This window comes from Macaca fascicularis, chromosome 5, assembly GCF_037993035.2.
Source record: "Macaca fascicularis isolate 582-1 chromosome 5, T2T-MFA8v1.1".
Lineage (NCBI taxonomy): Eukaryota > Metazoa > Chordata > Mammalia > Primates > Cercopithecidae > Macaca > Macaca fascicularis.
In genome coordinates this window covers 173,085,947-173,111,354 of record NC_088379.1, presented here as the reverse complement: position 1 = coordinate 173,111,354, position 25,408 = coordinate 173,085,947, and the positions used below count along the sequence as shown (strand labels likewise).

General features: G+C 36.8%; 1 protein-coding gene across 1 annotated transcript in view; it reads left to right on the top strand.

Annotated features, from left to right (window-relative positions):
• DDX60 (DExD/H-box helicase 60) overlaps positions 1–25,408 on the top strand; it is a 105,086-nt gene that overhangs the window by 51,493 nt on the left and 28,185 nt on the right. Inside the window, exons 20-30 of the mRNA XM_005556257.4 lie at positions 780–895; positions 1,770–1,912; positions 2,059–2,168; positions 6,925–7,029; positions 7,568–7,696; positions 8,710–8,834; positions 13,634–13,792; positions 16,968–17,115; positions 18,551–18,703; positions 21,367–21,471; positions 23,033–23,233. Of these exons, the coding sequence (XP_005556314.3) occupies positions 780–895; positions 1,770–1,912; positions 2,059–2,168; positions 6,925–7,029; positions 7,568–7,696; positions 8,710–8,834; positions 13,634–13,792; positions 16,968–17,115; positions 18,551–18,703; positions 21,367–21,471; positions 23,033–23,233 (1,494 nt within the window). The remainder of the gene's footprint in view (positions 1–779; positions 896–1,769; positions 1,913–2,058; positions 2,169–6,924; positions 7,030–7,567; positions 7,697–8,709; positions 8,835–13,633; positions 13,793–16,967; positions 17,116–18,550; positions 18,704–21,366; positions 21,472–23,032; positions 23,234–25,408) is intronic.

Sequence of the window (25,408 nt, the reverse complement as noted above, 5' to 3'; positions counted from 1 at the left end):
GGCCAAATGATGCCAGGCATTATACATGCCATTAAGGAGTTTATATTTTATTTCACATGCAAAGGGAAGATATTAAAGCAATTTATTTAGTGACATGACTTGATATAGTTTATCTTTTTAAACTTTTTTTTTTTTTTTTTTTTTTTTTTTTTTGCGACAGAGTCTCACTCTGTTGCCCAGGCAGGAGCGCAGTGGCGCCATCTCAGCTCACTGCAAGTTCCACCTCCTGGGTTCACGCCATTCTCCTGCCTCAGCCTCCCGAGTAGCTGGGACTACAGGCACCCCCCACCATGCTCGGCTAATTTTTTTGTATTTTTAGTAGAGATGGGGTTTCAACATGTTAGCCAGCATGGTCTCGATCTCCTGACCTCGTGATCCGCCCGCCTTGGCCTCTCAAAGTGCTGGGATTGCAGGCATGAGCCACTGTCCCTGGCCAACATTTTTATTTTGGCTGTGATGTGAAGAATTTAAGGGCAGATAGGGAGGCTAGTATAGGAGTCAAGTGGATATTATGGTAGTGCTGCTGAGATGTGAGAGTAGATGAGTTGGCGGTAGACATGAAGATAAATGCATTGAGTTGAAAGAAATTTTTGAAAGTAAAGTAAAGCAGAATTGTTGGTGAATTGGTTGTGGGGATTTTTAATATTTCTTTAAATTTGGCATGGTCACTTAAAGGTGATGGGAAGGCATGCATGACAATTTCAAGATTCCATGTCTTACTTCCATTTGCTATTTTTAAATCAACTTTTCAGTTGAGATTTTTGTTTTTTCTTTAATAGGTTCATTGTCTTGGTGGAGAAATTGGAGCAGAAATCTGGGAACATCTCCTCGTCATGATCCGATGTCCCTTTTTGGCTCTTTCAGCTACCATAAGTAATCCTGAACATCTCACCGAGTAGGCATTAAGTTCCAGTTTGGATAGAGTGTTTGTCTATTTTGAATGTTTGAATTTCATAATTTCTCAATGGGTTCTGAGGAGTTGCATAATTTTCTAGTGAATTTAATAGTTTATTTCTGGATCTTCAAGAAACTGTATCTCTCTACACCTCCTGGCCATTGCGGAGGAAAAGCGCCCTCTGTACAGAAAAATCACGGACTCCCCCACCCAGACCTGCAATTGAGAGGGAATTTCCCCCATCCTGAAAATGACGCATCAGAAAAGATGCATTTTTGTTTCTTTTTTTGTCCTCCACCAAGAAATAAAAAATAAAATGATACAATAACACACTCAGCCATGGGGCCTGTGGTCCATTTTCCCACTTCGTTGAGATATTTAGAAAGATAGCAAATTCTTATTAGTTGAAAGCCCCATTTTATCTTGTCATTGAGCTTGATTTTTACCTACTACTAGTAATTTTTTTTTACTTTACAATATTTACTTATTTACTGATAACAATCCTATAATACCTCCTGTGTGCCCAGTAGTGTTCTAAGTGCTTTACGTGTAGTAATTTATTTTAAGTGCCCAGCAACCATTATGATTTATGCTTACTTCCATTACTACTATTAAATAGTCACAATTCCAATATTACTACCATATTTCCATTTTAAAATATGGAAAACTAGGTACAGAAAGATGAAGTTATTCAACCAGGAGACACAGGTATTAGTAAGAAGGCTGGGATTTAATTTCAAGTAGTCTGGCTTCTGAGTCTATTCCCCTAAGTATAATTTATAAGGAACATGAAACTGTCTTGTCTTAAATTACTTAATTTCACAGGAAGTAGTTCCATGTTCTGCCTAAATAATATGTACATTTGTTTTTTAAGGTGGCTACAATCGGTAAAATGGTACTGGAAACAAGAAGACAAAATAATTGAAAATAATACTGCTTCTAAAAGACATGTGGGTCATCATGCTGGCTTTCCCAAAGACTACCTGCAAGTAAAACAGTCGTATAAAGTTAGACTTGGTATGTTTGATATATTTCTGTAAAGTTTGCCTTTTACTTTATTTTTTAAAAATCTACCATCATCTTGATCTTGATGCCTTTTACTTTAAATTTATTTCAGTGATTACATTTCCATTGATGTGGAAATTCTTGTTCTTCATTTTTAGTGCTCTATGGAGAGAGGTACAATGATCTAGAGAAGCATGTATGTTCAATAAAACATGATGACATCCATTTTGATCATTTTCACCCATGTGCTGCACTAACCACAGATCATGTAAGTAGTATTTTAGCCATATTTGTTCTGAGTAATATAAAATACTTGTATGTATTATAAATAAATGCTGCCTAACTGATATTTATCAGAATTATAGAATTACAGAATTATAGAAATTGATACTTTAACCTTGATTTAAAAAATAACAAGAGTATTCTTTCTAATTCTCATTGGTTCTTCAACAATGCCTGAATACACAAAGATTAAAAACCACTACAAATTTAACCTGAATTTTTAGCTAATTTTATTTATTCTCAGATGTTTTCTTTGCCAATTTTTCTTCTTCTCAGCACCCATGTCTGTCTGTCTACCCCTCTGACACTAATTCTTCTCACAGTGCAGCCATACAATTATATGTGGACAATCCCTAGTACATAGAAAAATCAGATAAAAGACATTCTTGCTAACGTAGCAATCACGACATGCTTTTTTGGTGGTGAGCCACTAAGGTGGAGGTCTTAGGAGGATTTCAACTGGGACACCGGGGTGTGAGTGAGGAAAGATTTCTTAATTTTTCTTGCATAGTTCTCTTCCTGTCTCATCCTACTCCCATAAATGGCCCATTTAAACTTCCTTTGGCTTTCAAAGTGATGATTAGTCAATAGTTTTGTCTTCCTTCTAAAACCTTAAATATATTCCAAATTCTGTCATGTTAAACATAATAGGACATCCATCATAAGATTGTTGTGATGATTAAAGAAGGTAAAATATGTAAAATTTTTAGAGCACGAAAGTCAACATAATTTGGCACGAATATAATTAAACATAACTCTCAACTTTCTTTAAAGATAATTTTGATCTTTCCAAGTCTCTTTTGGCTTTCTTTTGGAAAAAGCTAAATGCATACCTCCTTAGCTTAACAACCGAGGTCATCCATGACCTGGCCCCAACGTCCTTTCCATTCATCCACTAGGGATATCTTACCTGGCAGCCCTTATGCTATGTATTGCTCTTGGAATATTTCAACCCAGATGCCAACTACCAGTTGTTCGGATCCTGTTCATCTTCCATAATTCTTCTAATGTGAAACCTTTTCCGAATTCTTCTCTAACTTTCTTAGCTAGATGTAATCTTTCTTCTCTTCATAATACCTTGTCTGTGTTTCTAATACGACACCAGTCATGATGAGCTTACTGCTTAAGTCGTTTACATGCATATAGTCTTTACTTACTAGAATAACTCTTTGAAGGCAAATTTTATGTCCTTTGTTTCCTAACAAACTGCTATGTATATAAAAGGTACTACATGTATGTTAAATAAGAACAGCCAACCTAAATTGAACACTTACTTCGTGTTCTAAAAATTCTGCGTTTTTAAACTCTCTTAACCGTGACAACAATCTGATGATAGATGTCTTAATACTAGTCCCACTTTACAATGAGGAAGGTGAGGCATAGAGAACTGAACGAATTCAGTGTTCTTTCATTAAGTAAATGGTGGGGTCATGATGCAATCTCCAACAAGTTGGCTTCTAAAAGCTGGCTGGCTGATAGTAATTTTCTAATAGAATTTTGTTATGGAAGCTTATCTCTTGTGTCACAATGGCCCAATCCAAATTCTAAATGAACCTAAAATATAGACAATATTCTTGTGACTTAACTCATACCCCAAACCTAGAATATGGATGATAACCCACATATAAAAAAAAAAGACACCTTATTCTGTGTTTTTTTCTTTCTCCCTTCCCTTCCTTTCCCTTCCCTTCCCTTCCCTTCCCTCCCCTCCCCTCCCCTCCCCTCCCCTCCCCTCCCCTCCCTTAAGATATCCAGGAGTTATCTGACATTTTCATCATTACCTGGCATTTTAAAAACAGTATAGTATTTAAAAATTATTCTGTGTAGGATGGTTCAAGGCAGGTTATCTTTAAGCAGCAATATGTGTAGTGGTTTGGAGTACTTGCTGAAATTGTCATTTTGGTCCAAGTGCCTTTCGTCTATTTTCAGTAGCTATTAATGGAGTAACTGGAAAGCAATAGAACTGCTACAGTGTGCTGTGACCCCAGATGACTTCTGCAAAGGTCAAGCTGTTGTATGAGTCTTCTTTAGATGTCTAGACTTTTGTGGCAGGAATGCAGGATGAACATAAAGACTTAAGTATTAGTAAGTCTATTTTGACAGCTGTGTGTATAGCATGTGTTTATATAGGACATATCCTAAAGTAGCAGTGATAAAAACCAAGGAGGCCTTTCAACTGAGTAAATAATTCCTGGTCTTGTGTAGTCCATTTCAGATTAATATGGAAAAAATGGAGTGGCAAGAAAAAACATAATAAACTGTGGCAACATAAGAAGGGCCATCCACCTGGGTCCTTTCCTCTATAGTTGTAGTATAAAAATGATTTCAGGAGTAGGGCAGCATGAGTGAGCTGGTCTGAATCCAACCATGGTGAGGGATCGCCTTCAATCCATACATGGCTTGTTTCTGGCTAAGAACAGTGTCTTTGGCCTTTGGCCCAATTTTCATGCCACACAGGAACAGCTGCTGACTCCTGGAGTGCTATCAGCCCCAGAAAGTCCTTGAAAGAACTGCTATCTATCTCTTTCTGCTCAGCATAGATCAATGCCTACCCTCACCTATGACATTAGGGACAATGTGGTTTACAAAAATAGCATCATGCTATAATACTGTTGTGTTTATAAATAAAGAATGGTACAAATCTATGACCTTTTATTTCTCTTCATTTTCTGCCTAGACTCACTCAACTTTTGCAGGATCATTAGTCACTATGTAGTGGAGAACAACTGAATTGAATCCCCAGTATTTAGGCACAGGACTGTTAAACTGATTTAAAACATTAAGAACTATAAGGGATAATTAATCAATCATATTTATGGTTATGTCATTAATCATATGCCAGGCACTTTACTAGGCCTGTTACATATGTTATCTAATATAATTCTCATAAAAAAATCTATGTCACAGGCAGAATTATCCTTCATTTTAGAAATGAGGAAACTCAGACCTCTCTAAAAGGCTAAGAGACTTAAGAACTCATAAGCATTCTAGCAACCAAAAACAGAAGATTTATATTTTAACATTATAATAAATCTTCGATTTATTGTATATTTTTATTTTAGTCAGGTAGAGTAAGTAACCACTTTCAAGTAATACCTAACAAGAGAGCAAGATGCCAACATTACAAAATAATAGGTGTTTTGTTCTATTTAGTATGTTGACATAATATAGTCCTTAGCATTTAGCTATCTTTCAGTGCTCCAACTGAGATGTTAAATGATGATTCCAGGAATTGTTTTATGTTCTATAGTTTTAAAGGTTTGAAGAACATATGTTGATTTTGTTTGCTCTCACTGCAGTCTTTAGGGTGGAAGTAAAAATATTATATTTTCATTCCTATATTATGGATGAGGAACTAGCATTTACAGGTGCAATTAGAACCAGATCTTCTGATTCAAACTCTCCTGTACTTTCCATTCTACCAAACGTCATCTCCAGTTTGTTTCAACTGTGTTGTGTTTGGAGTGGCTTTTTAAGCCCTGAAATTTGAAACCTGAATTTTAAAACCTATTAATAGCTATTTACGAAAACAAGTGCCCTATTGTCAAATTATTTTGGATAAATTTGCATGCTATATTTACTTCTTTGAGATTTAACATTTCCAGTGAGAAATCCCAAAGAATCCTGTTTGATACAATACATATCATTTCTCCCTCCTTTTTCTTTTTTGAAGAATACTGTCTTAGCCCATTCATCAGGCTTCTATAACAAAAATATCACAAATTGGGAGGCTTTAGAAACAAAGATTTATTTTTCAGAATTCTGGAGGCTGGGAAGTCCAACGTCTAGGCACTGGGAGATTTGGTGTCTTGTGAGGGCCTGCTTTCTGGTTCACAGATAGCTGTCTTCTTACTGTGCCCTCACATGGCAGAAGGTACAGGGGAGATATCTGTGGTCTCTTTTATAACAGCATTAATCCCATTCATGAGGGTTCTTCCTTCATGACCTAATCATCTCCCAAAGGATTTGCCTCCAGATACCATCACATTGGGGATTTGGTTTCAATGTGTAAGTTTTGGGGGAAGACAAACATTCAGTCTATACTACATTCCTATTAACATCTCAGAGAATATGTTTTTACATGCAAATGATTTGTAGCACTAGTGATTGAAACCAGTAGAAAATACTACAGTGAAACTTTTTGAGAACAGGAATTTTTTATTTCCACTTAAAAACATTTGTGGAAAAAATGAATGGCATACATTATTAAGAAGACTTAGAGCAGACTTGTCAGTGACCTTTGAGAGAAGTTTCTTGGAGTCTCGAAGGTGGTTTGAGAGCCTTTATCTTGAAGTTGACCCAGTTCTTATCTTGAAACATAAGCAAATAAGATTTTCCCGTTTTAGCCTGGCTTAGTACACTTAAAGTAAAGAATCACATTCTTAATTACATCAATTTTGGTGTTAGCGGTAAGGTAGAGGTTATGTATTGTCTAAACTGAGTCCACAAACCTTTCAGCTTCCCATTGCTCTGATTTCAATTATGAAGTCATTTCAATTAGCACAATGAAAAGGTCTTAGGAAGTAATATTAAACATTTTTAGTGGGCTTTTGGCTTTTTTCCCGCTTTAGTGATTCAGTGACCTGTGTAGATAGTGTTTTGTTAGCGTTTAGCACCTATCAGCATTTGAACATTTTAGTTTTTTGCCTTTCAGTGTCTTTGGGTTATGATAGTGACTGAGAGGCAAAGGATAAGACATAAAATAAAATAAAGAGTAAGAATTTAAATTTTATTTTAAACAGATTGAAAGGTATGGATTCCCTCCTGATCTTACCCTTTCACCTCGAGAAAGCATCCAGCTATATGATGCCATGTTTCAAATTTGGAAAAGTTGGCCCCGGGCCCAGGTAAATAATACTGATGTAATTAATCCTATTATAGAGGATGATAACATTGACAAACTCTCACCCTTTCTAATCACTTGCATCTAATTTTTTAAAATTATTAGTTGACTCTTCCTAAAATAAAAGTGCTTCTTCTCATATTTCTAATATTATCTGTTTGTTTTTTAATGGGTTTTAACTTGTATTTTTATTTTAATTCCTGGGAATATTTCTTTTTTTTAATCTTTTCAACTTCTCAAACACTATCATATTTCAATCTTTTCACATCTTAGATTCATATTTCTTTTTATTACACTTGCTTCCCTTCTAAGTCCCAACTGCCATTTGTTTTCATCTTTAACTTTGTTTTGCTTTGTATCCTCTCTTCTGAAGAGCTCATCCATCCTAGTAATGTTATGCATTAGAAGCTATGTGGAGATAAAAAGTTTAACCATCTCTACGCTCAAGAAACTTGTAAGGCTGTTAAAGAGGTATATAATTGAGAAATACTTCTGCATTTTCTTGCATGATTGTACCCAATTTTGTAATATTTGTTTTCAAGGAACTGTGCCCAGAAAACTTCATTCATTTTAACAATAAATTAGTCATTAAAAAGATGGATGCTAGAAAATATGAAGAGAGTCTAAAGTCAGAATTAACAAGTTGGATTAAAAATGGCAACATAGAGGAGGTAATTTTCATACACTTTTTGGCCAAACTATATTTATATTGTTTTCTTGAGTTATATAATTCAGTTAATACCATTTTCTGATTTTTTTAATCCTCAATTTTTGTTTTAAAATTTTAAGTTGAACACGAAGTCTAGTGATTCTGAGATAGAATAAAAAGAGAAAGTAAACTGGTCTTTGTCTTATCCTCAATGTCTTCTGAACCATGTGCCAGAGGCTACTGGTTTTTTCTAAATGGCATAGCAGATAAGAACAGAAGGTTCTCTATCCAAAGAGATGATATTGTTGATACTTTAACAGTAGAGAGACTGAACTCACAGTAATAGTTTCTGAGAAGAATATTTTACTCCTCTTTCTTTTTTGACTTGGAGTTTACTGTTCTTTTCTTATTATTATTTCAAGTTGTAGGAAGTATTTGGGTATTGAAACTTTTCCTGGAATTATATAAGTTACAGATATTTGTTTTAATAAGTTGATGGTATTCATATTTTGAAATTTGATTTATTGGCGCAGATTGAGGAATGACATATATTAGACTTTTCTCATTGGATTTTTTTTTCTGTAATACCTTAGTCTACTCCCATTCAAAAACATAATATAATTGAGTTACATTTTCTTCTAGCTATTTTGTCATTTACAAACCTTGAAAATATATTTGGATGTGATTTTTTGACATAATGTAGAAACTGATTCACACTTGCCCTCCTGTCATAGTGAAACCAGCATCATTTGCTGAAAACTTCTATTCCTGATTTGTATCGCCTTAAAAATTGCAGGTCAAATTGCGTGTGTGTGTGTGTGTGTGTGTGTATATCACTGCCAATTTTTTGTTCTCTAGTGTATTGATTTGTATGTTTCTTTGATGGTTCTTTGCCTAATTTTATAATGTACTTTCATAGGACTATTTAAAAAAAACCCAAAAACATATATTAGACAACTAAGAAAATATTTTAGCAAAAAGTAGTAATTTCTTTCTCATGCAGAACTTAAAATTGTTTTGTGTTCACTGCTACAGGCCAGAATGGTACTTCAGAATCTTAGTCCTGAAGCAGATTTGAGTCCAGAAAACATGATCACGAAGTTTCCGCTTCTAGTTGAAAAACTAAGGAAAATGGAGAAGTTACCTGCATTATTTTTTTTGTAAGTTATTTAATTTAATTTGGTTTTGCTTGTAATTGTATTAGACTCATTCCTTTAAGGCAGGGGTCCCCAACTTCCAGGCCACAGACGGTCACTGGCCCAGCCCATGGTCTCTTAGGAGCTGGGCCACAGAGCAGGAGGTGAGTGGTGGGCCAGCGAGCACTGCTGCCTGAGCTCCACTTCCGGTCAGAGCAACCCTATTGTGAACTGCACATCTGAGGGATCTAGGCTGCACGGTCCTTATGAGAATCTAACGAATGTCTGGTGATCTGAGGTGGAGCAATTTCATCCCGAAACCATCCCCCCCACCCAGTCCCTGTGTACCACTTTCCCACCGCCACCCACCGCCAAGTTGTTTTCCATGAAACCAGTCCCTGGTGCCAAAAAGGTTGGGGACAGCTGTTTTAAGGTGAGGGGAGTTATACAAACTTTCCTATTGTAGTGCAGTGTTCATTACTGTTTCTGGGGCCCATTAGTTATTTGAATGCATATGTTTTGTTTAAAAATACAACTTTCTAGTTCAATTCTTATATTTGTGTTTGTGCTATTATGAATGACCATCTTTATGTAGTTTGCTACCTTATGTTTGTTTTCTTTCTACTGTAAACTATTATTTTTTATTTAGCCTTGTTAATTTTTAATGCATACCTAGGGTCTTTGCAAAACAAATTGAATGTATATGCACACAAGTATCCCACATAAAACTAAAGTATCTTCATAATATACTACTTATTGACAGTGTATTTTATTATATTTAATTTATAGTAATGAGAACTGTGATCCAGATATGCTGATATCTTTCTAAATTTTATATATTATAGTATAAAATAGCTTAAAATTGAACAAAATAGTGCAATTTCATTGGATATCAAAGTACAATTTATTAAATGGATAACATACTAGATCCTGGATTAACTTTGATAAAATAGTTTGGGACTAGAACACAATACTCTGTTTACTTTGGATAATTTCAAACTACACTTAAGCCATGGAAGCTGAAGTAAATAAATCCAGAGTCTTGGTTAGGTGGAAAAGTTTAATGAAACTTGCTCACATGTAAACAGACATATAGGAATGAATCATTGATGATATATTTCTGAAATTACAATGATGGGTGAATGTAAGATTGTGTTTGGAAATTTGGGGGATTGCAATAATATCACTCCTTTTATCTTTGTTGTTGGGATAAGGAAAATACATTTCTGCACTGCCAAAGATTTACAAAGCTCACCTGTCTCACTTTCAAGTGTGGCTATAGGTCATAATTAGAAACAAAAGTAATTCTGTACCTCTGGGATATTTCTGAAAGCCTCACTACAAAACAGAAACTGAAAAATAGCTGTTTATTATTCATACCTTCATACAAATATAGGGGAGGCAAAATTTTACTTCTACCACCTTAGGCTTTTTTACCTGGGCTTGAGAATTAAACTGATATAAGACAAATCAATAGAAAAGCATGCACATGTATGTAGTATGTTTTATATGGTGCAGAAGGCTTCATAAGGAGATGAAGACCCAAAGATGCAGTTAGAGTTGGACACTTACATAGTGAATTGGACAAAGAGTGGTAAATTGTGAAAAATGTGACAAAGTAAAGGGACGTAGGCTAGGGTAACTTGGGCACAGATGTGACTAGGAAGGTAAGAGTTAGTTTAACAAGGTTTGCTAGTATAGATGTCCCTTGGCTTCAAATTCCCATCTTTGAAGATAGGAGTGTTACTCTCCTTCTGGTATAAAAACGTTTTTTATGGGCGTTTAATCTGCTACTTTTAAGAAAAAGAAAGAAGATCAGAGTGATCTTCTTGACCCTGCTGTTTTTTCTAGTGCTTTCAACTCAAAATAGTTAATATGCCAGAGTGGTATATTTTGGGAGTAGCATGTTCCAAAATCCTTCACATACTTAAAATATTTTAAAACTAAAATATTTCACAAAACATCAAAAGTTTAATTCTACTTGAAGAATTGAAGCTTGGCATGTTTACATGACTCTTGAATTCTCTACAGAATAAACTGTGAACATCCTTGGTCTTACACAATTTGATTTAGTGCTAAGTAGCCCCAGATCATCAAGAGATCTGAGGATTTGTCTGGGCTCAAGTTTTACCTCTAGGAGCTTTTCGAATAGTAATGGACCCTTAAGCCTTCTGCAGTCTGATCTCTTTAAAAAAAATACATGGAGCATATTCAGTGTTTGATGGCAATAGCAGTGTGTGCTTAAGGGCACACACTTCACGGCCAGGTCCAAACTTGGATCCCACCTCTGCGCCCATGAACTGTGTTATTTCTGGACAGCTACTTAATGACTTTAAGCCTTAATTTCCTTATTTGCAAAATGAGATGATCACAATAATAATGCATTGGATTGGGGTGAGAATTAAATAAACCTAAGTTAGGAAAGCATTTAGCACAGTGCTACAAAAATGTTATTGAATAAGGTCTAATCTCTAGGCCGCATTCATTCTTGTAAAAGTTGCAGATACCAGGATGATCCCTTTTTGTCAGATCCAAACAGACTAGAGCTGAGAGAGCATGAAGGCGGGGTGTTCATGCTTGTGTGGCTGAGATAAGCTGTCTCAAGGACTTTCTAAAATAATCCCACAGGCAGTTCTTTCTTTAGGGCTACAGCAATTCAGATAAGATGCCCTTGAAAGAACACCACCCAGTAATGGCATCTCCACCGATAAATTGATGCCAGCTCTGGTTTTGCGTCTCCAACACCAATGAACTATGTTTCTAAGCAGCTTATGTAAACTTTGCCTTTTGCCAATACAAGCTTCCTTTTATCTTTGTCCCTTCAGACACATGTATGGCTTGCCATAGCTGTGTATCTTGGGTTATAATTCTCATTTCTAATTCTAAATATAGTCAACATATTTGGAGATATTTTTTCTTTGGTTTTGTTTTGATTGACATAATATATAGGTTATCCGAGAGATTTAAGAGGCAACATTATTTCCAAGTGATCTTTAAACTTTATTTCCAAGAGTTTTTTTTTTTTTTAATGAAGTACTATGATGAAAGTAACACTATTTTAAAAAGTAATATATTCCTAGGCCCCAGTAATTCCTAGGCCCGTTAATGTAAAAAGAGAAGCAACATATGTCAGTTAAAAACAGGGTTTGAGAACAGAGGCCTGCAGGCCAGACTCTGCCACATATAAGCTGTGGGTTCTTGGGCAGGCCACTTAATCTTTTTGTGTCTCAATTTTTTCATCTGGAAATAAGGATATTAATAGAGATATTAATAGTGCCTTCTTCATATGATTGTTGTGAGTACTAAATGAGTTAATATACTGAAGTCACTGAGAATAATGCCCGACAACTGTATATAATTTTTTTTTTAAGGGGGATGGAGTTTCACTGTCACCCAGGGGTGGAGTTCAGTGGCGCAATCTCAGCTCACTGCAACCTCCACCTCCCAGGTTCAACCAATTCTCCTGCCTCAGCCTCCTGAGCTGGGATTACAGGCATGTGCCACCACGCCCGACTAATTTTTGTATTCTGTGTCACCGTGTTGTCCAGGCTGGTCTTGAACCCTTGACTTCAGGTGATCCGCCTGGCTTAGCCTCCCAAAGTGCTGAGATTACAGGCGTGAGCCACCATGCCCGGTCAACTGTGTATAACTTAAGTGTTTACTGCTATTATTATTTTATTGTCTACTATATGAAATTTCTTGTCATGTGGCGTAGACTGTCACTTTTAAAATTCTTACTTCACCAGTGTGCCAGTTTATTTACTGTTCACTAGCTAAACACATTTCCTTTTGATGTTAGCTCTATAAAAACTTTAGAAAGGCCCTTTGCTTCACAGCATAGATTTAAAAAGCTTTATTATACAAACCAGACCTATGACTTGCTATAATAAGCTATAAGCTATGGTTAGTATAGTGACAATAGCTATTGGCTACTTGCAGCCACAGCATTTTGCCACCAAAAAACAGTGGGGAAATAAGACCTCCCTGGGCTTTTCAGTGCTCCTGTAAAAAGCCCTAGCTTCCTGACACTGGGAAATGCATGTGAAATAAACATAGGAAATGTTTGCCTTTACTTCCTCTAGAAACATTTTGCTCTTCATGTATCAGGAGAATTTGATATGTAGCCATTTGTCTATAAATGTCTTTACCAATTTGTAGCTAATTGCTCAGATCTGAGAAGGCCTACTGAGTACAACCTAGACCAGGTTGCTGGGTTAAACCCCAGGGTGCCAGGAAGTATGGATCACTATATTCCTAGGTACTTACATTTAAAGAACTATAAAGCCCAGAGCTTAGAGACATTTCTGCATTGCAAAGTCCAGCAACAGCTAGGGTTTTTTCTTTTGGAAAGAATCGTAGGTTCTCACCTTCTACCAAAAGAATACTTTTTTTTGATTAATCTTTTTTTTCTCATTTTTAGAGAAGGGTGGTGATGGGGATAGCTATCTCTCTTCTGTATATAAACGGAGATAAATGGAGAAAAACCATTGTTCTCTGTTCCTTGCTTATGGAATATTTGACTGCTATTAGAGGAAAAATTTCCACGAGTTCTCATTGCTTTGTCCCAGGGTAATGTCTGTGTGGCGGAGTGGGTGAGGGGACTGGGGTCGGGGGAGAGAGAAGGGGAGGGCCGGCAACACTATTTACTATAGGTGGTTAATAAGGAGTTGGCTGATTCGGAACACCTGATGTGCACATTCTGGATAACATTTATAAAGGTGGGTATTAAAAACCCAACAGGGGATGATAGCAGTAGATGGAAATATGATTTTGAATTGTATTTATGATGTTATTTTCAAGGCGCACATTCTTTTTATTTCCAGATTCAAGTTAGGAGCTGTAGAAGACGCAGCCAAAAGTGTGAGCACGTCCCTAAAGAAAAAGCAGGAGACAAAAAGGCCTCCCAAAGCTGATAAAGAAGCCCATGTCATGGCTAACAAACTTCGAAAAGTTAAAAAATCCATAGAGAAACAAAAGATCCTGTAAGTAGTTAACTAAAAATTTGACAAGTAGAGGGTTAAAATACTCCCCAAATCCCAGTAGGAAACATAAATTGAATATGTTCTATAAATAAGTTCTAGTTGTTGCTTGGACTTATTTCTAAATTGAGTACATTTGGGTGAGAGAATGGGGTAAAGATGAGTGACCATAATTGTACATTCATTCCTTAATTGCATCGATCAGTCTCATTTAGGACTTGGGAGAGGTGGAACCACAGCCTGTCAGCCTAGGTAGATTTTATAACCTGACGTAATCATCCTACACAATAAGCACATCTTTGACACATATATGAACTCTGGCTGTCACTTAGTCCTCAGAAGGTTTAAATATAGACTCCACAGTTGGTCTTTGGTCATGACAAAGAAGTCTCACTAATATACCATCACAGTTTTATGAGTGATCATAAAAGAACTTGAGAATGGATGGAAATGCTGATTTCATGCTTGGAAGGACTTAGCTAATGTGACTTCTCTTCCTTGCTCTCAATGTCTAATTCTGTCAACTCTAGGGCCAAAATGTTTATCCCCTCTCTATGATCCTCTCCATCTTAAGTAACTTCCTGGCTTAGAAGCTCCTCATATCTTGCCTGGATGATCACAGAGGTCTTTTTTTTTTTTTTTTTTTTTTGGACTTCAGAGCCTTGAGGTTCACCACTCTCCAATCTAGTCAACAAACGATCTTGCACACATTTGAATTGATTAAATTATCCCATGCTCAATGTTCTTCCTTCACCCTTGCTTAGCTGATGAAGTCTAAACTTCTTGACCATTATGCCGAAATGTTTTGGTATTTGCCTTTACTCTATCAGTCTCACTTCCTCCCACTCTGCTCTATCAATACTCAATATTTATGATTCTCCTCACATGACTTACTTTTCTACCTCTTCCTTTCCATGAACTGACCCATTTGCCTTGAGTGTCCTGCTTCCTGATTGCTCCCAAAGCTTGTACTCATAATTTTTGGTGTCTCATCTCCAAATCTTTCCCTGATTCCTGCAGTTAGACTTTCTACCCTCTCTCCTATGTTCTTCTACACTTTCAATAGCTAGTAGATCAATTATTGTAATATATTGTTGTTTGTATGTATTTCTTTTTCCTAAATTTTAAGTTCCTTTACAACAGGAACCATGTATTTTTCTTTTTATGTCTTCATTGCTTAGCACATTACCTGGCAGGTAATATTATTCCATGAATATATTTGAATGAATGAAAGATATTTCTCTCCAAGTTGAAACAACTTTTAGAGCATCTCTGATTTAGGTTTTCCAGATTCCAGAGCAAACTAGAATTTGCTGCTGAACCTTCTGCTTATATTTCCTCTACCTATTTTTCTGTTTCCTTAGAAGTGTGGGAGGTGAAAACCCAGGGGTAGCATAGGAGGTGTAAGCCTTCTTAGCAACTGATCCTCAACAACCTTTCCTGAGGGCACCAGGAGCCACATTTCAGGTTAGATTAGTGACCAACAATTCAAGTTATAAAAATAAAGTGTGATTTAATGTGTTATTCATCACGATACTGGGGGTAAGGGGGCCTTTAGATAGTCCCACTCTGGCCTCTTCCATCTGCATCCATTCCCATGAAGCAAGGGGCCAGTGGAGCTAAGGAGACGTGCCCATCCAGAGCTCATTCTCACCCTTGAATTCCAGGTTATTATGGAGCTATATTTGTCAAGATAGGTGGATAGAATTTATTTCATTTAACAGTTTATTACTTTGACTAAAAACTTAAAGTGAGGCAATAATATGTGGAGCTTTGCCACATGCTCTGCAAATTTTAGGGCCAGGCCCTTCTATAGTCAAGGCATTCTCCCCTGAGTTAAGGGTAACGTTAGTTAACACATAACGATGAAATACAAGTGAGCACATCTTCTTATATTTACAATTTTCTTCCATGCACAGTTAAGAGAAAATTTTTAAAAATCAAAGAAGTGGTAATTGATTTGGGTGCACGTTACATTGAGGGGTGATGGATGGACAACACAGTATGATGATACAATAGACTAAGCCAGGGTTTATGGAGGGTCTCCTAGGTCAGATTCCCTAGTAGCATACGCTGAGATGAGGATGTCTGTGGAAGGGATTTATTGAAGGTGTGTGCTCATGAGGGACCTATAAGAAAATGAACGAAGCAAGAAAGGGAAGGTGAAGAAAAGCAAGAATGTGGCTTCTGCTAGAAGATAGCCTGATTCTAACCCTACTGGGAATGCTGGGGCACCAGAGAATTGCCCCACCTTGAGTCAAGAGGGCTGATTTTTATACTTCGTATCAGTCAGACTTTGGGTGTGGGCTATTTCCCATCCCCAGGAGAGGTTGTCACACCCAGGCATCTCCAAGAGGCCCCTGTCAGTTTAGAGCAATTCTCCAGGGAATGGTGCAGCTGAGAGCCTTAGCAACCAAACTCAGAGCAGCTGTAGCATCCACTACAAGGAGGGAAGGAGAATGACTAGAATTGGCAATGTGGAGCAAGGAGAACGCCTGCCTTACCTCCGAGCCTAGGGTCATGAAGGCCAAGGAAGAAAAAATGATCATCACTTTAGCAAGGAGAAACAGAGTTATCTCAGGAGAACCGGGTATGGCAAGACTACAGCCAGAAGGAAAGGGAACATCCCAGAAAATACCAATATGTGATAGAGTTTTCTCATGGTGGATCATAACATCCAGAGGCTGAAGAGGAAGGAAATTAGAGGAAGACTGAGTTATTAAAGATGCACAGCAGGCCGGGCACAGTGGCTCACACCTGTAATCCCAGCACTTTTTGGGAGGCCGAGGCAGGCAGACCACGAGGTCAGGAGTTCAAGACCAGCCTGGCCAACATGGTGAAACCCCGTCTGTACTGAAGATACAAAAATTAGCCAGGTGCAGTGGTGGACACCTGCAATCCAAGCTACTCAGGAGGCTGAGGCAGGAGAATTGCTTGAACCCAAGAAGTGGAGGTTGCCGTGAGCCAACATCACGCCATTACACTCCAGCCTGGGTGACAGAGAAAGACTCTATCTCGAAAATAAAATAAAATAAGAAAAATAAAGATGCACAGCAGTGGAAGTCTGGGTGAGAAGACTGATTTGGGAAGTCTTGGGCATCCTCTGGTGGCCAAATCAATTAATTACTTCATTCATTATTTACAATTTCATTAATTAAAATTTTATTTTTATGAACAGAGATGAAAAGAGCCAGAAAAAAAACAGAAATGTGGATCAAAGCCTAATACATGAGGCTGAACATGATAATCTGCTGAAGTGTCTAGAGAAGAACCTAGAAATCCCACAGGACTGCACATATGCTGATCAAAAAGCAGTGGACACCGAGGTCAGCACTTACAATGTGACCGTTCTCCAGACTATTTCATTTGTCAGCCATAGCTTCTTAGTTGTAGACAATGTTTGATAAGATATATGCATAATATAATACATAATTAATACAATCCCTACCAAAGGAGAAATCTCCTTTAGCTACATATCAGTCTTGAAGGCTTTGCAGTGCATATCCAAAAAAGGACATTATAGTCTAAGCCAGGGTTTGTGGAGGAGTCTCCTAGGTCAAATTCCCTAGTAGCACACACTGAGATGAGGATACCTGTGGAGGAGACTTAGGATTTGTAGATTATTTCTTGCTTGTTAACAGTTCACCTCTGAAAATGTCTGCCATTTCATTATTTCTTTCTATTACATTGTTTCCACAGGCTGAATTCTAGACTTCAATTTCATATGCTTCATTTGAAAATTTGGGTGCATGTGGTCCAATACACTTTAAATAATATTCACAGAATTTCTCAAAATCAGGGGCTTTTTACATTATAGCCAAAACACCAAAGAGGCATTGGAATATCTAAAACTGGTATGCAGAAACCTTTTAAAATGCAAATTACTCATGCTTATGGTAAACAAATTTGAAGGTACAAATTAGTAATAATAAAAGCAATGTCATCACTCATAAGTACTCACTGCCCTTCCAGACCAACCTTTTATCTCATTTTCCTGTGACTATACACATACAAACTTACATACATTTTGTGTGTGTGTATATACATATACGTATACACACACACATATTCATTCTATTGTGCCCCTTCTTTTGTAAGCTTCATGGTGTCTTATTTTTTATAACCATGTATTTAGATCATCATTTTAATGAATCCTTGATATTCTGTTGTATGAGTGAATACATAATTGAAGTAACCACTAACCAGCCTTTTGCTTTTGGAAGCTTTTTTTTTGTCCCTCTTTGTCCCACAAAGATAAGTGGTGTTTATCTTTGTCCATCTATCTCTGGACACAACTGTATTTCTTCTTTAAGACCTGGGTATTTTTAAGGCCATTTGTGCTCAGTTTCAATGGGAAGTAGGCATTCCTGGACCACATAGGGTAAGGAACCTACTCTGCCTTCTTGGAGAAGTCTCTCTGTTGGGGAAAACTCCTAAGGCTCCAATAGCCAACTGATAACCCTCAGGCAAGAGCAGTCATGCACTCACCGCTGCTGGGTGTTTCATCTGCTACTTTGTCAAAATGTTCTGCCCCAGAAGTGGAGTAAGACAGTTTAAGATAGTCTGTCCAAAGAAGTGGGAAGATTTTTCTTGTAGTTACTGTTGCTGCCATAAAATGTTCTTTGTATTCATGTAGAGTCAATTTCAAATAGTTGCCTCATTTAGCCAAATTATTACATAGTATGCATGTTATTTTCATTTAGACATTTTTAATTATTATTAAAATTAAATCATAATCCCTAAATGTCTTGCTTCTTTTAGACTTTGCAGAAGGTATTTGGTCGAGTAAAATTTGAAAGAAAAGGTGAAGAATTGAAAGCCTTGGCAGAAAGGGGTATTGGATATCATCACAGTGCTATGAGTTTCAAAGAAAAACAATTAGTTGAAATCCTCTTTAGGAAAGGATTTCTTAGGGTAGGTAAATGTTCTTTATTCTAAAAATTGAAATTGTGACTGTTTCAAGCTGAATGTTCAGGAAAAGTAAAGAATACAACCACCATTTTTCTTTTTTTCTCATGTAATTGTCTTTTAAACAAATAAGTTGGCCGGGCACAATGGGTCATACCTATAATCCTAGCACTTTGGGAGGCCAAGGCGGGCAGATCACCTGAGGTCAGAAGTTCAAGACCAGCCTGGCCAACATGGTGAAACCTGCCTCTACTAAAAATACAAAAATTAGCCGGGCATGGTGGCAGGTGCCTGTAATCCCAGCTGCTCAGGAGGTTGAGGAAGGAGAGTCGCTTGAACCTGGGAGGCAGAGGTTGCAGTGAGCCGAGATCATGCCATCACACTCCAGCCTGGGGGACAAGAACAAGACTTTGTCTTTAAAAAAAAAAAAAGTCATGATAAGACTGCATATCCTCTGTCTTATTTAATTGAAGAGGGGATTGAAATGCACTACTCAGTTTATCTCTTTTTGTTTGTTTGTTTTTGAACCTCCTGAGTAGCTGGGATTACAGGCATGTACCACCATGCCCGGCTAATTTTGTATTTTTAGTAGAGATGGAGTTTCTCCATGTTAGTCAGGCTGGTCTCAAACTCCCGACCTCAGGTGATCCTCCCGCCTCAGCCTCCCAAAGTGCTGGGATTATAGGTGTGAGCCACTCCACCAGGCCTAGTTTATTTCTTTTTCATGAGAATAAAAATATTTCTTAGACAAATACTTTGGCAAATATTTCTACCGTAAAGTATATCTATGTTCTCTCTCCTATCAGTGATAATGGACAAAAGGAAGACTAAAATAACTTTCAGACTGGACCCTTGTTATGTTTTGTGCAGTGTGTCCTGTGACAATGCACAGGGATTTTCTGGATAAATTCACAAAGGAGCTTTATATAGTTTGCTTGTAAATTTGGATCTTTAGTAATATTCAAAAATAGACTGAATTTTAAAAATTATTCATATTAAATTTTGTATGACATATATGACATTCACAAAAGAGAGAGAGAGAAAGACAAAGAGATTGAGATTGTTTCTGCTACTCTAGGTAGCATCTTTTAAACTAAATGTTGAGGAAAATCTGACATCATAGTTAACAATCCTATTACCTGAAAAACAACCTAAGATGTAGCATTAACAACTTTGCTACGCTTTTCTCTTAACTAATAACAAATTATGTATTTATTTTAAAGGCTAATCACCACATACAATATTTTCTACATGATTGTCAATTGATAGAAGAGAGACACACCTATTTTGATCAGCATATCAAATAGTTTAAATAGTACCTGTTAAATAGTAGTTGCTCAATTACTAATAGGTTAATGAGATCACTCCACGAAAGTACTATGAAAATAGTGACAGCTTTGCTCTAGAGAACATTTTTTAAAAAGGTATTTATTTTAGTTATTTTCTAAATGTATTATTATTTTCTACATTTTTGTTATCAAAAAAAACTTGAGAACAACAGGTAATAAATGATATGTTGCATTTCCCAGATATATAGATTTCAGTTACAGAATAATTAAAGAAGATCACTCTGTATAAACATTAATACTAACCACAGCATGTATGACTATCAATATAAAAAGAAAGAGAAGATGATTAGAAGTACCCAGCATTATATGCAAAGAGTATTATCTAAGTAAACTTTTAAGTTTGTCCTGCTCCTTTTCTGATCAGTTATGACAATTCGAGGGGAAAAGACAACTTTTTAAAATTACTGAGGTGTGTTATTTCCATAGGCATAATCTCAACAAATTTTAGTAGACAAAATAGGTAATTGTCCAGAAGTGGATTCGTAAAAGTATTATTTCCCTATCATAAAAAGTTTTCTGTGTAGTTATTCATTTAAAAATATTTACCTGGCCAGGTGTAGTGGCTCATGCCTGTAATCCCAGCATTTTGGGAGGCCAAGGTGGGTGGATCAACTGAGGTCGGGAGTTCAAGACCAAACTAGCCAACATGGTGAAACCCGATCTCTACTAAAAATACAAAAATTAGCCGAACATAGTGGTGGGTGCCTGTAATCCCAGCTACTTGGGAGGTTGAGGCGGGAGAATCACCTTAACCTGGGAGGTGGAGGTCGCAGTGAGCCGAGATCGTGCCATCGCACTCCAGCTTGGGCGACAAAAGTGAAACTCTGTCTCAAAAAAAAAAAACAAAAAAACAAAACTGAACACCTATCAGTTGCCAGGTACTCTTATGGGTGCTGCGGATACAATAATGAATCTTGCTTGGAGTCTGGTATAAGACAAGTGAACAAACAAGTAATGTTATTGAGGTAGTCATTAATGCTATGAAGATAAATCACGTGAGACAGAGATAGATAATGATGGTAGGGGTGGTTATTTTGGATGTGGTGGGCTACAGATTCCTCTGTGACATTTGAGCAGACAGCTGAAGAAGCCAGACAAATGAATATTTGGAGAAGAATATTCTGTGCAAAGCAAACAGCGCATTTGGGAATACTTGTGGTGTTTGTGAAATAGCAAGAATACCAATGTGTCTAGTTTCTCTAGCTTTCCCATTGTGGCTTCATTGAAGCTCAAAGAGTTTTTCAGCAACTTTATGACAGGAAATACTTGCATTCTATTAAAATGCTATTTTATGAAGTAATTGTTTTATTCTGTTTCAAGGTGGTGACAGCTACTGGAACACTTGCTTTAGGTATCAACATGCCTTGTAAATCTGTGGTTTTTGCTCAAAACTCAGTCTATCTGGATGCCTTGAATTATAGACAGGTATTTCAAAATGCATAAACTTGCTTATTGTATTGCTGAAATATGGCCATAGCATAGTAAAAAAAGTGAACCTTTAGTTTATAAACATACCACAATTCACAGTAGCCTAACTGGGCATTCATCCTTGCCTGGCTTTCAGTTTTAGTTGTGGTATAGTTGAAAGCACCTGCATTTGGGATTGTGTGATTAACCAGATGTGTGACCTTGGATGAGATATCTAAACTGCCTGATTCTCATTTTCTGTCTCCAAAATATGGGTAATAATTACTCTCCCACAGCATTTGCAAGAAGTAAATAAGTGATTTTCATGGAAACTAGACATCAAAGGTGCTTGATAAAGTTTTACTCAATCATTTGCTGTGCACAAGATTTTGCACTCTAGAATTATCTTTAATGCTTCCCTCAGCTTTACTCCTGACACTCAATCTATTACCAAGCCCACTTCATTACTTTCCTATAGCAGTATTTGATTTTTGCCTTGCAATTTCTGTATCCACCATCTTTCTTCATACGTTCTTAGCCTTGTATTATTAGTACAATTTCCCTGATTCTCCATGCTCTTTATTCTACCACATCCTGCAGTAATATGGTTTATCTTCATATGATTTCCCTGCTCAGAAACATTTGATAACTATTTCTGCTAGCAGATTCAAATTTAGATATGTCACCCCCATTCAGGTTTTTATCAACGTGCTTACCCCCTTTATCTCTAAACACTTTTTGTTCTCCTTATAGCCCTTGTTCCTACCCAATATAACATCCTTATATAATTTCCAGCATGTTACTAACCCCTCTTTTTTAGTTCTATTGCTACTGCTGTACTCTGAATGAATTTTTCTAATGCATTTTTGGGAATCTTCTACTTTGGGCTCTGGAGCTAGGGTGTTTGATATTTGGGATGATGGACTTAGGAATGGAAATGTCAGGGTCTGAATTCTGGATCTTCCACTTTGTGGTTGTTTCAGTATGGGCACAGATATTCCCAGTGCCTTAGCACAGTCTAAGCACTTAATCAGTAAGAGTTAATGTAACCTCTGTAAAGATTTTATTCATAACTTGCTTTTTCACAAGCAGCATTTCTGAATTTTATTTCACTCATGCATTTATTCTGGTTGTGCACATATTTTATTTTGTGATTTGTAACTCAACACACTTGTGCGTCAGAGAGGGCAGAAAAGGGATGAGAGATGGGGAAGATGGGCAGGGAGAGAAAATGGGTACATTAGAGTTCAGCTGTAAGTGATTTTGACATCACTGTTTTGCTGGTGTTCTTTGTTTCTTCAATAGATCATTATTTATTTGGGATATATTATACAAATGCCTACTGCAATTAATGGCTTGAAATATTTACATAATGATGACAAATGTCTCAGTTTCTAGATCTATCTCAGTCATGGCAAATTTCCTGAGCACTATGTAGTTGCATGTTAGTGTCCGTTCCTTAACGGTTAGACATACGCACAATTTCCAAACTCCAAACCAGAGTAAAGGGCTCATTCTTACACTATGGCAGTAGAAGCATTTAGGGAAGTTATACATTGTAATTCTGTTCTCTTTTCAGATGTCTGGCCGTGCTGGAAGAAGAGGTCAAGACCTGATGGGAGATGTATATTTCTTTGATATTCCATTCCCCAAAATAGGAAAACTCATAAAATCCAATGTTCCTGAGCTGAGAGGACAGTTCCCTCTCAGCATAACCCTGGTCCTGCGACTCATGCTGCTGGCTTCCAAGGGAGATGATCCCGAGGATGCCAAGGCAAAGGTACCGTGCTGGACCCTGCCTGAGTTCAGTCTTCATCACTGGCCTGGCTCTAGTCACCTCTGCTGTTCTTTTAGAAGTCTGTAGCAATCACCCTTGAGTTTCATTAGTCCTTTAATGTTTTGCAATGTCTTCAATAGTATAGAATTGGGGGTAGCTAGGGAGAATAACAGTTTGGTTTGTTTCTACCATCAGACATGGAATTTGTGGCTTGATGAGCACTGAAAATCACTCAGGATTACTATTTTCAGGTGTGAAATCCAGTGTCCTATAGTAGTTAAGTGCTGGCTATGAATTTAAAAAGCTCTAGGCAATTAATAGATTCCTTTCTACAATTTAGAAAGAAAAGAAAGATTTATTTTTATGATTTTGTAACAAAAAAGTTTAAGTGTTTCATAAAAAAGTAACTCAAACTTAGGAATACTTGGGAAATGTAGAATGTTGAAATAAGAAAAAAGTGCCCCGTTTCACTCCCAAAGACATTCACATTATCATTTTTTTTTTCAGTTTTCTAAGCATGGGTGTGTATTTGATTTTTAAACACTGGTAACATTGTATGTAACCGAACTTCAAAATATGGTTGTAAACATTTCCTGATGTATGTTGCCCAGATAAAAATTTTGTAGCCAGTCTCTCAATGACGGATTTAAAATTCATGATTACATAATTTGATTCTCGTCTTTATCCGGCATTGTTAGTGATGCCTGTTCTTTCTGTTTTTGTGTAGTGATTAGCATGCCCAGGTAAATCAGATACTGTTTTCTGAAGTTAGGATTCTTCTAGAATTCTTTTGATGAGTTGGCTGATCTTACAGAACAGTCATACATCATTTTTAAGACCAAAATTTCCCCATTCTTGAGTTCTTCATTTTTACCTGTCTCTAAAGAGGAGTGCATCTTCTAATAAGGTTTCTTATTTTTTTTAAATGGTTATCAGTGTGGTTCATTTTCTTTGCCTTGCATGTTTGAGAAGACCTACGTGTAAACTTCTCACATATGGGACTCTTAAAAGTGGGCATAATATTGATAGAATATTATTGTCTTCATTCATCAAATCAAACTAAGATTGTTTCCATTGCCTTCTGGCATTTAATGTTTTACATAGAGGAACCATGGCAGTTTCTGTTCTCTTGCAGTTAATTTGATATTTTTTTTCTGTATATGCAATTATATGAATCTTTTGCTTTATTCTATTTCAAATGTTTTATTTCCTAGGATTTTCTGGATTTATGGATCCTCTAAAAATTGATGTTTTAGTTATTATATGAGAACTTTCAATCTTTGTGCTCTGGTTTTTATTTATTGTGGTGAAATGCACATAAAATTTGCCATCTTTAACCATTTTAAATGTACAGTTCAGTAGTGTTAAGTATGTTCATATTGTTATGCAATGCTCAGGTATTTTTCAAATGAGGAAGAGATCCTTGAATTGTATCTTTGTTATTTGCTTCTGTTAATTGTTCAGTGGTTTTTTTCAGGAAAAGCTATAATTTTTAAATTGAAACCCACTTTTCTGTTCTTCATTCCTTTTTTTTCTTTATGAGAAAACATGAAACTTATCTTCCATATCACTGATGGCCTGAAGTGCAAATGTGGGTTTTAATTCTGCTACTGCTGGACTTTTGTTTTTCTGAAATTCTTTTTTTTTTTTTTTTTTTTTTTTGAGATAAAGTCTTGCTCTGTCACCAGGCTGGAGTGCAGTGGCGTGATCTCAGCTCACTGCAACCTCTCCCTCCTGGGTTCAAGCAATTCCCCTGCCTCAGCTTCCTGAGTAGCTTGGACTACAGGTGTGCACCACCACACCTAGCTAATTTTTTGTATATTAGTAGAGATGGGGTTTCACCATGTTGGCCGGGATGGTCTTGATCTCCTGACCTTGTGATCCACCCACCTTAGCCTCCCAAAGTACTGGGATTACAGGTGTGAGTCACTGCACCTGGCCCCTGAAATTCTTTACTCCTCCATCCATCACTCTTATATATCATAATCATGTATTTTTCAATGTCAATTTATATTGTCTCTATACCATAGACTGTAGTGCCTTGTCTCAAAGAGGTCACATCATTTGGCATCCATTAAGGATGACAAATAATTTCTCCTTTTTTTCCATCGTCTTATTTTATTGTATTTTAAGTTCTGAGTCACATGTGCAGAATGTGCAGGTTTGTTATGTAAACAT